This window comes from Diabrotica undecimpunctata, chromosome 8, assembly GCF_040954645.1.
Source record: "Diabrotica undecimpunctata isolate CICGRU chromosome 8, icDiaUnde3, whole genome shotgun sequence".
Classification (NCBI taxonomy): Eukaryota; Metazoa; Arthropoda; class Insecta; order Coleoptera; family Chrysomelidae; genus Diabrotica; species Diabrotica undecimpunctata.
The window spans coordinates 110,937,866-110,952,548 of NC_092810.1; the positions used below are offsets into that span (position 1 = coordinate 110,937,866).

Below are 14,683 nucleotides of genomic sequence, written 5' to 3' on the forward strand. Positions count from 1 at the left end.
AAAGTGAGAATTATAAAATTCAGTTCCATTATCTGTTTGTAAATATTTAGGAGTTTTAGACATTTGAGATAAATTTTCTTCATACAATTGGTGACTTTAGAACCCCGTTTTTCTTTTAATCGGTGACGCCCAGGCATATTTACTAAATGCATTTATGACGATAAGAATATAGTTATATCCGCTGTTGTATTTAACAAAAGGTGTCATAACAGCTAAATCTGCTTGACAAAAATCATGCAAACCTTTAATAATAACATGTCTCCGTTTAAAGTTTTTTCTTGCTGGTTTATGAAGTTCATTAACGACTTGTTCTTTGGGGTTAGACATTCTTCTCCAGTGGACACTGAAGGGTAATATGGACAAAAACGTTAGGATTCGTATCAAGTTTAAACGAAAGTTTATCACCTTTTTTTACACCCAAACCAGGCAATTCATGGTATTTATACTCCATTGAATTTACTAAAACTAATCCATTAAAACTATAATGTATTGTTTCAATTTCACCGTTTACAGAAAATACATACGACGTCCCTCCATGATCCAACACGTAAAACTCCTTGTTCAATTTTGTTTTTTCTTCATCTTTTAAAACTATTATACATTTACTGTGGTAAGAAGATGGATCACAAATAAAATATAGTAGATTTGTAGAATTATCATGAGATTTTAAATCAGTTAGAAAGTGATTGCCGAATTTATTGATAGGCATTATTATTGAATTATACCACCTTCTCGAAGTTCCTCGATAATGGAAATGATTTCGTTACCGTAACCGTTATTTCCCGCAGATTGTGATGCTAGAAGTAGTCGAAGTCTATCTATTATTTCATTGTAATTGTCAAAGTATTTATACTCAGTTGGTTTCGTAGTATATTGTTTCTTTTTAAATTGTTTGACTTGATTTCTAGTTGTTGCACCAAGACTTGAAGGTAGAGAAGTTAGTCTTTGTCTGTGAGGTTGTGGTCTAGTTTCCAATACTGGCTTAATAATAAAATATTTATCTTTTATTTTAGATTCCATTTTTCTAATGGGTAATTCAGGATTATTGTTTCTATGAAGAGCATTGGTTCATCGTAAAATATCCACGTATTCGTTAACATCTCCTTGTTTCAAACTAACGGGATTAGCCTTAAACATTAATTCATAGAGACCGGGTGTCCCTATTTACTTAACCCCTTTTATAATTGTATCCGATCCGACAAAGTCGATATTTGAATCACCGATTGAAAATTTTTCGTTAACCAAATCGTGATACACTCCTACTATATGATCAAATTCACCTTTTGTATCCTCTATATTAGCTCTAACGTACACACGAGGTAAAGGTTCATAAATTGCTCATAATATGCACCCATTACGTCAGGAATATTAACCATATTGTTAAACTCTAATACAGTTTCTTCAAAATATCGATTTATATCTTCATTGCTACTACCTCCTTCACGTTGTGATGTAAAGGTATCTTCTGGACTATTTTCTCCAAGTCGTGATTCAAATGTTTCTTCGATCCCTCTAGGTGGGATAACAGAAAGTTCTCCAAAGTTGGCAAGTGTTTTAGATGAAAGAGAACGTTTATTTGGTGATGAAGTCGCAAGTTGATATAAACTAAGATTTGGTGTGCTTAATCGACGAGGATTAGACAAATTTAGGTGATTTAGGTAGTTTAAGTGGCACAGATTCTTGTTTTATATTACTTGTAGGTTCTTGTTTTGTATTACTTGTAGGTTCTAATTTTAATAACAACTCCTTGAGAGGTTTTGTTATGGGTTGATAATTTTTTTCTAACTGACTCTGAGACTTGGCAATGTCACTTTTTAAACTACGGTATTTACGTTTCAATGCTTGACGACTTTTTAACAGCTGTTTCACGATTCGAGTATTTATTTTTACTACCGCTAACAAGACACATTTCTTCCTTTATATATGTACAAATGTATCAAACCCCCTTTGCGATATTTTCCTGACGATAACAAACAATCCTTATCAATCACTACAAACCCATATTTATCTTTCCAACAAAAAGAACTAAAATATTTAAATTGTTGAAAACTCTATCAATATTGACATGGTCGTCATATATGTGTTTTAAATTCGTCATATCTTATTAAAAAATCACTAAAAGATTGGCATTATCCCGCACTAACTGTTTTGGTATAGCGCTATTCGCTCCGTGCGTGACTAAGGTAGGGGTACCTTGAAACTATGCCAGCGTGCGTAGCGGCGAAATATGACAAAATTGGAATCTTTTTACGCATAAATTTTATCAAAAATGTGTGCAAATACATTGCGTATTTAATTGTGCTATTAATAGCAAAAATAGTAAGTGTAGTTTTTATAGGTTCCCAAAGATTACATATAAATTAGAGAAAAGAAAAATATGGATCCGTGCTATTAATATGAAAAAGTAAGTATCACATAACCTCATTTTTATGCAATTGAAATAGGAAATATTTAAATAATTTACCTTAAATGATATTTTATAAGGCTTCAAGCTAACTGCAGAGTGCCTGATGACTTTAGCTTATATATCATACCTTTTACTGTTACTGTTTTTAATTATATGCTCTTTCACGTGAAAAACTTGATTTGCCAGTACTAGATGTTTCCCTTTCTTTTCCGTTTGGGGTTAAAAAGATATATTATGATGAATTTTGAGAAACCCAGTTTTTAATACTACATTTATTTTGTACATAAACTGAAAAAATATAATTAAAAAGTTAATTATTAATAATTGTCAATTTCGCCTGTATTTAACAATGTCAAACATATGTCATATGTTTAACCTGAAAATTGGTAGGTCCAAAACAGTCAGATGAAGGCGGTAGGTGTCGCATCAGTCACGCACGGAGCGAATAAGTTTGACACAAGTAAAAACAGTCGGTAAATTTATGTCTACCAAAACAAAAATAACTTTGAATAAGTTTTTGATCACACGAAGCAACATCATCAAAGATTATTATTGAATGATTTTTAATATCTTCTGAAGAAGGTATGTTTGCGGAATCACTATATTCTTCATACCCAATCTTAGACATCGGTTTAATTAAGTTACGTAGGTATATATATTTTGGTTGGTGAAGTGATTTAGAATAAACATAAATGTTTTGAAATCTTAAGCCATTAGGATGTTCAATCAACGATAATAATGTATTAGTCTTACCACATCCAGTCGGTCCAATAATAAGAAACCGTTTTGAATCACCACCAAATAAATACCCGTGTTTTTTTTATTTTAATATCTTATGCAATTATATCATGGTTTGTAATAGGGAGATACAGTTGTTGTTTTTCTATCTTCATTGTATTTGGGAATGATGTGAGTATATACAGGCATGAGTGCCTTAAGAACCGGCAAAATAACGCAAAAGATAGAAAACATAATACGTTGTGAAATAAAAAGAGATGAAAGTAGTAGAGGTGAGAAATTATCGATATAAACCTATAATTTACTTTACATTACATTAAATTAAAGTATTGATCAATAATAAACTATGATTTGAGACGTCGCATACACTCTTCTCAATACAGAATTATCATAGCTTGTTATTCTGTATTCGTCAACACAGAATTAATTATCAAATTACTACTAATTAAACTGTTTATTTACATTTGCTTTATTGCCTTCAATCAGTTTTTACTTTATGCGAAATTTAAAAAATGTTAATGTTCGACGTCATACTTGTAATATTATGACTGAAGTCAACTAGCTCATAACATTCGTAAGCTAACGTCTAAAAGTGGGAAACTATAGATAGTCCTAATGTAATGTAAATTAGAGGTTTCTATCGATAATTTCCCACCTCTACTACTTTTATCTCTTTTTATTTCACAACGCATTATGTTTTCTATCTTTTGCGTTATTTTGCCGGTTCTTAAGGCACTCATCACTGTATAGGGTATCAGATTATATATAAAAGGTAGTATAATGGGACGAAAAAGGATTAGTAGACGTCTAACAGTTATACGAAGAGGTCACGGATTGTTGAATTCTATTATTAATAAACTACCAGTCGAGGTACACATTCCAGGTTATTCGTATTTTACTTACTTAAAATTATTTTATTAGTTACTTCACCTGAAGCGGTGAAGGGTCTACGGCGGGTGGAACCTGCGTGGCTTCTGGAACACATGAATGCACTGCTGGAAGCACAAACTTCTCCTGAGCCTTGGAGGACATCGAGGTTAATACTGCTTCCCAAAGCTAGGGAAAAGTATCGCCCCATCTGTCTTCTTCCATGCATCAGTAATAGCATACGAATAGCAAGAGACAAATCGCCAAATGGAAGATCATTGGGACGACCGAGGAAAAGATGGTCGGACGTCAATTGAGGCTAAAAACCGAAGTAAAACAGGCATTAAGCCTATTTATAAAGTAGGAAGAAGAAGATGTTAATGTATACGTCTATGAATAGTATATTATATCTATGATTCGAATTCTGGTTCACCTGTAAGTGCTCTGCCATCAGTCACTCATAGAATTATGGATAATACTGTCAGAATTATCGTTGGTTTATAGGAAATAAAGTTTTCATTTCAAAATTTTAAATAAAAATAAGGAACTATATAGAAACGAATGATTTATTTTCATATAAAAAGTAACAATACAAAAATAACAAATAAACCTTAACTTCTTTAAAAAATGTAAAATATAGTATTAAAATTTGTTTATAAAATTAAAAAATGGATAAAGATAGAAAAGAAATATGAAAAAATTTATTCATTTTCAAAATGACTCTCTATAATTTCATGGTCAACATGTTTGTATGATATTATTGAATCCATCACGTTTGGAGTAACATCAAAATTATGGCATTAATGCCAATAAAAGTGAATGTTTTATTAACAAATTTAATACAAAATTTTCTAATTCTTTGAATATATACACACAAGACATATTATGAATTTGAGAAATTTTATACCAGTAATTGTCAGTGTTTCATGTTTAATGTACTCGTCCAATTCTTAACGGCAATATAGGTGCCATTGATCAATTTTTTTAATCACCTGGTGGTTTATGAGTGCACTATTTGAGGTACTAATTTTATCAGTGAAAAATTAATTCCGGTGTTGGTTTACAATAGCAGTTTTCAAATATTGTGATTTATGATAAAATGTCTTTAAATTCAATCCTTAACTGCTGTCACAATTAAAAATTTACCACACCTTATAAAAAAACCTTGGTATGTTTTGTGTAATTACTAGATTTCTTTTAAGACTATATATTTGTTTAAGATCAATGAACTGATTAGAATTATTTTGATCAATTTCACATAATAATTATATTAAACAAGTGTGTAAGATATTTTTCAAAACTGATCTAATATTGTCTGCTAAAAATCTTTAGTGCTGTAATATCTGCTAAAAATCTTTGATAGTGACCTAAAACGTTTAGTCCTAATTCCAGTGCAAAAATTTATTATTTACTCAGGTATCCTCAGAACACGTCACACGCGTTGTTGGGTCAATTTATTCATTGCTTTCATTGCAAAAGTGTATCCTGTATATCATATAAAAATATATTTCTTCAACTCTACTATTCCCTTCCAGCTCAACCCCCTAACAGTGAAAACTCTCAACGTAAAAATGAATGGCTATTTTTTTCTAGTATTATTAGCCTGTAAAAATCACAAAAAATAATCCAGAGGTGGCTAGCTCGTTTTCAGATGTCAGGTAGACAAAAGGTAAAACAGTACCTCGGGGCACGCATGACAGTTTAGGCCGAATATAAGAGCACATATACAAGACAAGAGTAAGGTAGAATTATCAATAAAAGTGTTGTTTATTAAGGGATAAAAGAATAATATAATAAATGGATGAAGATAAACGACAAAAGATAAATGAAATATTTTTTAGTGTGATAATCGAAAAAACAGTTTTTGGCGCATTTTGAGCAAACACACTGCGTTTGTGACTTCTTGCACAATTTGCACCATCTCTTTCCATCTTCTTTGCCGAACCAGATTGGGAAATGGTCTTGACCGTCGTAACGCACTTCAGGAAGTGGATGTTTCGACTTTTGACCAACGCTCGAGCTGCCTGGCTATGGAGCTACGGAAGTTGATGGTCGCGATGTTGATGGTTTTGGACGACCAACGGGCCATTTTTCTTGGTAGGCTACCAGAGAAGCGGCAACTGCTTCACGAAATTGTGGTAATTGCAATACCCGTTCTTTGGCCGATACATTACTTGAGTCGTTGACCTTTTCCGCGTGGATCCGTTTATGCAGTATGTATGCATTAATTACGGCCATGTCAATGAAATGGTAAAACAATCGGGTGATTGCATCGTGTGATTTTGCTCTAATATGATACCAGCCCACAAGTCCGTCGATCAAATCCACGCCGCCCATGTGACTATTATATTCTCTTATCATTTGGGGACAATCAACTTTCAAATATGCTTTCGCCTTTCGGTCGTAGCCAGCTGCTTTCGCTGGATGTTTGGTTGGATCTGGCGAATGGTTCAATACCAACGTACGTTGATGCCAATCGCACTGACTTGTTATCTTTCCATAAGACAGTATTGATGTCCACACCAAATGCAGAGCCTACAAATTCACATGAATAGCCGCGTAGCTCATCTTTTATAACTTGATCGACCGGAAGCTTGCAATTTGGAATACAAGAAACTCGTATAGTGCCCAAACTATATATGCCTTGAGCTCGCAATAATACCAACAAAGGCAACGATGTATAAAAATGATCGAAATATAGGATGTGATGAACGAAGTCTGGAATTGTTTGTGACAATCGCACAACAACGTTCGATGTGGCTCCAAGATCAGGCTGGCCCGGTAGGATCACATTGTCGCCAGCACCGTTATAAACCTTAAACCGATAAGCGAATCCACTTGTATCAGATAAAACAAATAGCTTGATACCCCACTTGTGTGGTTTATTTGACTTGTATTGGCGTAAATGATGTTTTGTTTTGGTGCTGCACATCTGTTCGTCGATGCACAATCGAGCAGTCTTCGGAACGGAATCGAATCGAGTGTTTAGAATGTCAACCAATGTTCGAATGCGGAACAACGCATCGTAGCCGGGTTCGCCTTTCTTGACTCGAGTGCTTTCATCACGAAAGGATAAATGTTGTTTGATGAATTTTTCTTTGGGCATTGTCTTTGCTATTGCTTGAAACGCGTTTTGGCCCTAATAGCTTTCGAAATTGGGATAACGGTAAACACTCGTGTAAATGAGAATGACAATATATCTAAAAATATCTTCACTGGTAGTAGTGAATTTTGTGTTGATAATGGCTTGGCGAGCTGCTCGATTTTTTCAAATGCAATTAAGTCAACCAATTCCTTAGTGAAAAAATACCGAAATAGTTCCATCGGTGTCTCGAGCTCTTTTATGGACGACGGTACGCTTGAGTCAACTCGGAAGGCTACTTGATTGACATGCAAACGCATTGATTGTTTTCGCCATACGATTTTGGAAAACTCAGCCGAATGTTTAGCTATTGATTCAATACCTGCGAAAAAGTTATAATACCAGTTTAGGAAACTCATCAATACTCTTATGTCAAAACAATTCATACCTGCACCAGTGAAATGGAGAACGAGGTCGTTTCAGTTTCTTGAAACTCGGTATTGAAGTTGATGGCACGTCGTATTGATCTTTTTCTTCTGCCGTAACAACCTTTTCGTGCGAAACATTCTGTTCAGGAAGTAATGTTGACGAAGCTGATATGGAAGTGATTCGTCGACTGCAGTCAAGTTCAATGAAAAGTCGGCCGCTTGATTGACGAAAGCAGATTCGTCTTCATCTATTTGCCGAACCACCTGTGAAATATACTGTTCATCCTCGGGGGATATTTCATAAAGCACAAAATCTGAATCGTTCACATCATCTTCGCTACTGAAATCAGTTTCCACATCTGAATCGACCGATTCTATAAATGCTCGCTCAGTTCGTTGATCTTTACTTTATTTTGGCTTCGAAAATCCATTTTCTGCCACAATAGAACTGTAAACAATGACACAATTAGGCAGCTGAACACAATAGAAAGAGGACACTAATCTCCATCTAAACTGTCATAAGTGCTCTGATGCACGCTTTCCTTTTTCTGTTTTTACACAACTTCATAATTTTATTTTTCACTTCCACTTATATCATATATTAAAAGAATGAATTACCTTTTGAACAATATAAATCACGACGAGATCCAATACGAAAAACTATATAATTTTTTTTTGAAAATTGGACTGTAGCAAGAAATAATTTTCGATCTTAACACTAAGAAACTTCTCACTAAACTGTTCCGGCAAACGAAACGAAACGGTAAAATGATCTTGCTTATGAACAAAGATAACAATGAAGGTACTGTCTGTAGGCACTGTTAGCAGTTTTGAGAATAAATATTATTGCGTGTAAAAACCATTGACTTTTGTCATGCATGCCTCGAGGCACTCTTAACCGGTAGAGGGTTAAAGATCAAAACGTGTTTAAGTATTCCAAATATTAGTAAATACATCCAACATATTTAAACTTTATCAAGTGCAAATATGTAAGGTTTTATAAATTATATCTCCAAGAAAAGTACTTAAAATAAATTCCCCATTTTTAAGGTTTCTCTCCAGTGTGTGATCTCATATGACGCTTAACATCAACTGCTTGATTAAATTCCTTAAAACAAATTCCACAGTTGTACAGCTTTTCTCCAGTATAAAATTTTAAAAGCTGTTTCAAATTAACTACTTGAGAAAACCAATTAACCTAAACTTGACATTTGTAAGTAATTTGTTTTATTGCTTTCAGTATGCATTATTAAGTGCCTTTTCAAATGTAATACATCACTAAATTGTTTAAAACAAATTTCACAAGTAAAAGGCTTTTCTTCAGTGTGTATTCTTAAGTGCCTTTTTAAATGTCCTACTTGATTAAATTGTTTAAAACAAATTTCAGACCTGTAAGGCTTTTCTCGTGTGTAATCTTAAGTGTTTTTTCAAATCGCCTGCTTTACTAAATTGCTTAAAACAAATTTCACATTTGTAAAGCTTTTCCCTAGTGTGTAATGTTAAGTGTTTTTTCAAATTACTTGCTTTACTAAATTGCTTAAAACAAAATTCACACGTGTACGGCTTTTCTCCAGTGTGTAATCTTAAGTGTTTTTTCAAACTACCTGCTTCACTAAATTGCTTAAAACAAATTTCACACTGGTAAGGCTTTTCTCCAGTGTGTATTCTTAAGTGCATTTTTAAATTGCTTAATACACTAAATTGCTTAAAACAAATCTCACACTTGTAAGGCCTTTCTCCAGTGTGTATTCTTAAGTGTTTTTTCAAACCGCTTGCTTCAGTAAATCGCTTAAAACAAATTTCACACTTGTAAGGCTTTTCCCCAGTGTGTAATCTTAAGTGTTTTTTCAAATTCCTCGCTTCACTAAATTGCTTAAAACAAATTTCACACTCACACTTGTAAGGCCTTTCTCCGGTGTGTATTCTTAAGTGTTTTTTCAAACCGCTTGCTTCAGTAAATCGCTTAAAACAAATTTCACACTTGTAAGGCTTTTCCCCAGTGTGTAATCTTAAGTGTTTTTTCAAATTCCTCGCTTCACTAAATTGCTTAAAACAAATTTCACACTGGTAAGGCTTTTCTCCAGTGTGTATTCTTAAGTGCATTTTTAAACTGCTTAATACACTAAATTGCTTAAAACAAATTTCACACTTGTAAGGCTTTTCTCCAGTGTGGATTCTTAAGTGTATTTTTAAAGTGCTTAATACACTAAATTGCTTAAAACAAATTTCACACTTGTAAGGCTTTTCTCCAGTGTGTATTCTTAAGTGTTTTTTCAAATTACCTGCTTTACTAAATTGCTTAAAACAAATTTCACACTTGTAAGACTTTTCTCCGGTATGGGTTTTCAAATGACATCTCAAATGATCATTCAGAGAAAACCGTTTGTTTAAATAACTTTTATGGCCAAGCTGCTTAGTACAAATTTCACATTTTTTTTCTTCGCCTGATTGAATCACACATTCTTTGCTACATGTATGTAGAGATATTGTTTCCATAATTTCCAATGTGTTCTCCTCTCTGAGAGAGCCTAAAATAAAGAAAAATATTGAATACAATAGAAGAGGATAAACTCGTGTTGATTAGCATAACATACATTTTATGATTTCTAAAATATCAATTGAAATGAAATTTTGAAAAATAATTTTACCCGCGAAGGCACATTCCTCTGTACTATTAAAGCATAACTTGTTTAAAACTATCTGAGGCATATTTAACAATTGAAAAATATTTTACTAAATTATAGAAAGTGCACAAGTAAAAGGTTTCTATATTATAATTATATTTAGTGACGACAGTGGCTCAGAGGCTATGATATTGGCTTGCCAAGCCAGAGAGCCCTACACTATCATTATAATTTTTTTTTCAATTTCCCATTTGGTGCATGTAAGGCTTATAAAGCAGTCGATTCTGGTTAAATAAGTGGTTGCTAAGTCACTGATCGTTACAAACTAGCCCGTTCCCCCAGTGCGACAAAGAAAACTAATTCAAAGTAGTCACTGCATCTCTTTCTAATGGGCCGGGTTTATCGACAACGTGACCTTACCGTTGCTCACTTAGGCCACGGGGTCGATAAACCTGACAAATGATAAGGAGGCGTCGGGACTGATTTGCTTCAGTTTTCTGTCACACTGGGGGAACGCGGTTGTATTGCGGCAATCAGTCTATTTGTATTATATGTCTATGTTTATTATTAATATTATAATTAAACCTAACCTAACTTTTAACTTTGTGTTTATAATTTGAAAAATGGATTTTTTTAATATGTTATTACTCAATAAACAAATAAGCACTTGTGTTAGGATAAATAGGTTTTAATTTTATTACAGTTTTCCAGCCTTTTAATTGATAAACTGTCTTCGTATTATAAAAATAATAAGTAAAAACCTCCGAACCTTTTTCTGGAATAAGTAAACAATGGAATGTAAGGTCTTTATTTATAAGACTTTTACCGTTACATCCAATTACAGCACATTTAAAATATATAACTTTTTAGCAAGTTGATTTTTTTTATTGATATTAGGTACTATTTCAGTAGAAAACTACACTCGCAAGCAAAAAAATCGACTCAAAAGTAAAATAAGTTTTATTTTTTGACTACGCTGGCCAGTGTATATAGTGTATACAGTGTATATCCACATACAGTCCATCTAATTTACATACCGTTGCACGTCATTATCTACGTCAGAGATCGAAGTTGACATAGTTGCCAAAGTATAAAAAATTCCTGAATCCATTTCAAATCAAATAAGTCACATAATTATTGCAAAAGTGGATTATACAACAAAATAAATTAATATTTAATGTAAATAAATAGAAACAAAACAAGAGTTAAAAAATAATCTTGTTAAAAACAATTTGAGCCGCTTGTTTAAAAAACAACATAGTTTAATTAATAGTAAATAATAAAAACACAACTAAAGTGTCAACACCGCAACTGTCAAATAAGTGTTACCAATTTATGCCAAAATTTCACCTTCGTTCGATTACAGTTACTGTGTGTTCCGAACAAATGTTCTTCATAAAAACGCTTTATAATACATTTATACAAATTAAATGAAACATATTATTGTGTATTTCTTTAAGTTAACATTAATAGAAATCTTTAAATATTATTTCTACGAGTATATAATAAAATATGTCTAGTGACTGTAATGCCAGTGTACTCCGCAAAGTGATTCTAAAAAAGATCACACTTACCGCCTAAATGTTTCGTGTTGGTATAATGAGACGTCACAGGCTATGACGCCGATGACGTGCAACGGAATGTAAATTAGATGAAGTATACATATATGTAAAATTAAAAGTAAAATATCGTGAACAGAAGTAATTTTTATTGCAATAACACCAATATTTATAAAGTTAGTAAGTAAGTGTGTATGTGAGAATTTATGTATCATGTATGTATTTTTACATAATAATCTCCATAATGTAGATTTTATTCTTCTTCATGTGCCTTGTCCGTTCCGAACGTTGGCAATCAACATGGCAATTCTGACTTTGTTTACGGCAGATCTGAATAGTTCAGCAGATGACAATCCGAACCATTGCCGCAAGTTTTAGAGCCACGAGTGTCTTCTCCTCCCTGGACCCCTTCTGCTGTCTATTTTCCCTTGAATGATCAGTTGTAGTACTCTATATTTATTATGTCTCATAACGTGACCCAAGTATTCCAACTTTCTTTTCTTTATACTTATTCCTACCTCTCTCTCTTTACCTATCCGGCGTAGTACCTCTTCGTTGGTCACGTGCTCAGTCCAGGATATACGTAATATACGTCGGTAAGCCCACATTTCGAAGGCCTCTACTTTTTTCATCATTGTTGCGGTCATTGTCCACGCCTCCATTCCATATAACAAAACCGGGAATACATAACATTTCAGAAGTCGAATTTTGAGAGGTAGGGTGAGGCTTTTAGAGGTGAAAATTTGCTTCATGCTAGTGAACGATGCTCTTGCCTTTTCTACTCTTATACGTATTTCCTTTGCTTGATCCCAATTTGAGTTAACTGTTGTTCCCAAGTAGATGTACGAATCCACGTGTTCAATTCTTTCATTGTCTAATATCAGTTGCTGTGGTGGTTGTTGGGTTTTGCTTACTAACATCCATTTGGTTTTTGTGATATTTAGTCTGAGTCCGTATTGTGCACTTGTTTTTTGTATCTTACTCATTAGGCAACTCAGTTCCTCCATGCTACTTGCTAGAATCACAGTGTCATCAGCATACCTTATGTTATTAATTATTTCTCCATTTATCTTTATGCCTTCTGTGCTTTCCTCCAGCGCTGTCTTAAATACTTCTTCTGAGTATATATTAAAGATAATAGGAGACAAGATACAGCCCTGTCGTACACCTTTCTTGATCTCAATTTTATTGGTCAATGTAGATCCTACTTTCACTTTAGCTGTTTGGCCCCAATAGAGACTCGCTATTGTTCGAATGTCTCTGTAGTCGACTCCGATCTTATGGAGAACTTCAATTATCTTTTCGTGCTTTACGTTATCGAATGCTTTTGTGTAGTCTATAAAGCATATGTACACGTCTTTGTTCATATCTCTGCAGCGCTGGATGAGTACCTGTAGACTAAAAAGTGCTTCTCTTGTCCCAAGAGAATTCCGAAACCCAAACTGCGAATCTCCAATGTTATCCTCGCATTTTTTGCTTATTCTGTTGTAAATATCCTTGGTGTATGCCTTCGAAATGTGATTAATTAGACTTATCATCCGATGTTGATCACAAGACTTTGCTTTTGGTTTTTTCGGTATGGCAACAAAAGTTGACTCTAGCCAGTCTTCAGGAAACTCCCCGCTGTTATAAATATTGTTAAAGAGTCTGACGAGTGAGTCTAGAAATTGACTGTTTGTTTCGCACAACATTTTCAATACTTCCCCGTATACGTTATCGTTGCCTGGTCTTTTGTTATTTTTAAGACCCTTTATAGCATTCTCCACTTCTGATTTTAGAATAGAAGGGCCAGTATCATCATTGCTCAGTGTATACCCACTAGGACGGTCATCATTAAACAGTTGTTCCACATAAGTTTCCCAGATTCTAACTAGAATCTGGGAATTCTAGATTTTATTAGCCTCTCAAATGACTTACACCACTTTTGCAATAAACTTATCTAATGGTAATGACTTACGCCACTTTTACAACAAATATATTTAATTATTATTTGCCGTTTATGATTTGCATTTAAGTGATGTCAGACTAAAATTTAGATGAAAAAAATTATACATAAAATTTGAAATTCTTTATTAGATGTGAAGTAATACAATATAATTTTTACTGCTAGAAGATTAAAAAATATACTCATAAGAGAAACCATTATAAAGGAAAAACAATATTCAAGTTCAAAACTGGTGCCTCCGTTCTAATCATCGAATGCCAGGTCACCCAAGTTCTCTGTTGACATTTTTAAAGTGTTATAAAATGCATGGTGAATCGGAGGAATATAAGGTAATAAATCTTGTAACCGTTTCAAAAGATTTAAAAGAAAATCATTATAAATTTCGATTATTTTTTTTTTAAATAAAACTACTAACCCCATCTATCTGTCAAGTACCTGTAGCCGACTCAAGGATTCTTCTGTAATTCCCAAATATATTCGGTAGATGAGCCCATTCATCAACTTGTCACTCACGCCCAAATTCAGAAAGCGCAAGAATAGCGTCTATTCCAGATCCTGGCCCAGTAGCGGTATCTTTTTATGGAATACCTAACCCATCTTATCTAGGATGGTGGTGGATTGATAAAGGATGGAGCCGAATCAATGGTTTCATTTGGTTGACTGATTAAATAAGAAAAGAAACAGAGCAGATTCAGGTTGTACCAATTTTTATTATACCTTCTATCAAGAAAACGAGAAATAATTATGAACTCAAAGAATGAAAATATAGTGAAGTGTTTTAATTTTATTTAAAGGTTTATTTTCTCTATTATTCCTAGTTGATAAATAACTATATTATTTTCAATGTAAACAAATTTCGAAATTTGGGGTTAATATATATATTCATTTACTTTATAATTAATTCTTAATTTAATACGATACAAAGCTTTTTTGTTTATGATAATGTAAACATAAAATGGTATTTTGGTATCCTTTTGGGATGACATAACTTTTAATGTTTTCTTTTTGTTCATTACTAAGAAATAATAAAGTA

The 14,683-nt window shown here is 33.3% G+C and overlaps 1 protein-coding gene across 1 annotated transcript in view; it reads right to left on the reverse strand.

Moving 5' to 3' along the window:
* Positions 1 to 4,736: 4,736 nt before the first annotated feature.
* The window catches only part of LOC140447845 (uncharacterized), a 100,462-nt gene continuing 90,515 nt past the window's right edge, over positions 4,737 to 14,683 (reverse strand). The window contains exon 4 of the mRNA XM_072540738.1: positions 4,737 to 10,050. Coding sequence (XP_072396839.1) covers positions 8,906 to 10,050 — 1,145 coding nt within the window. The 3' untranslated portion in view covers positions 4,737 to 8,905. The remainder of the gene's footprint in view (positions 10,051 to 14,683) is intronic.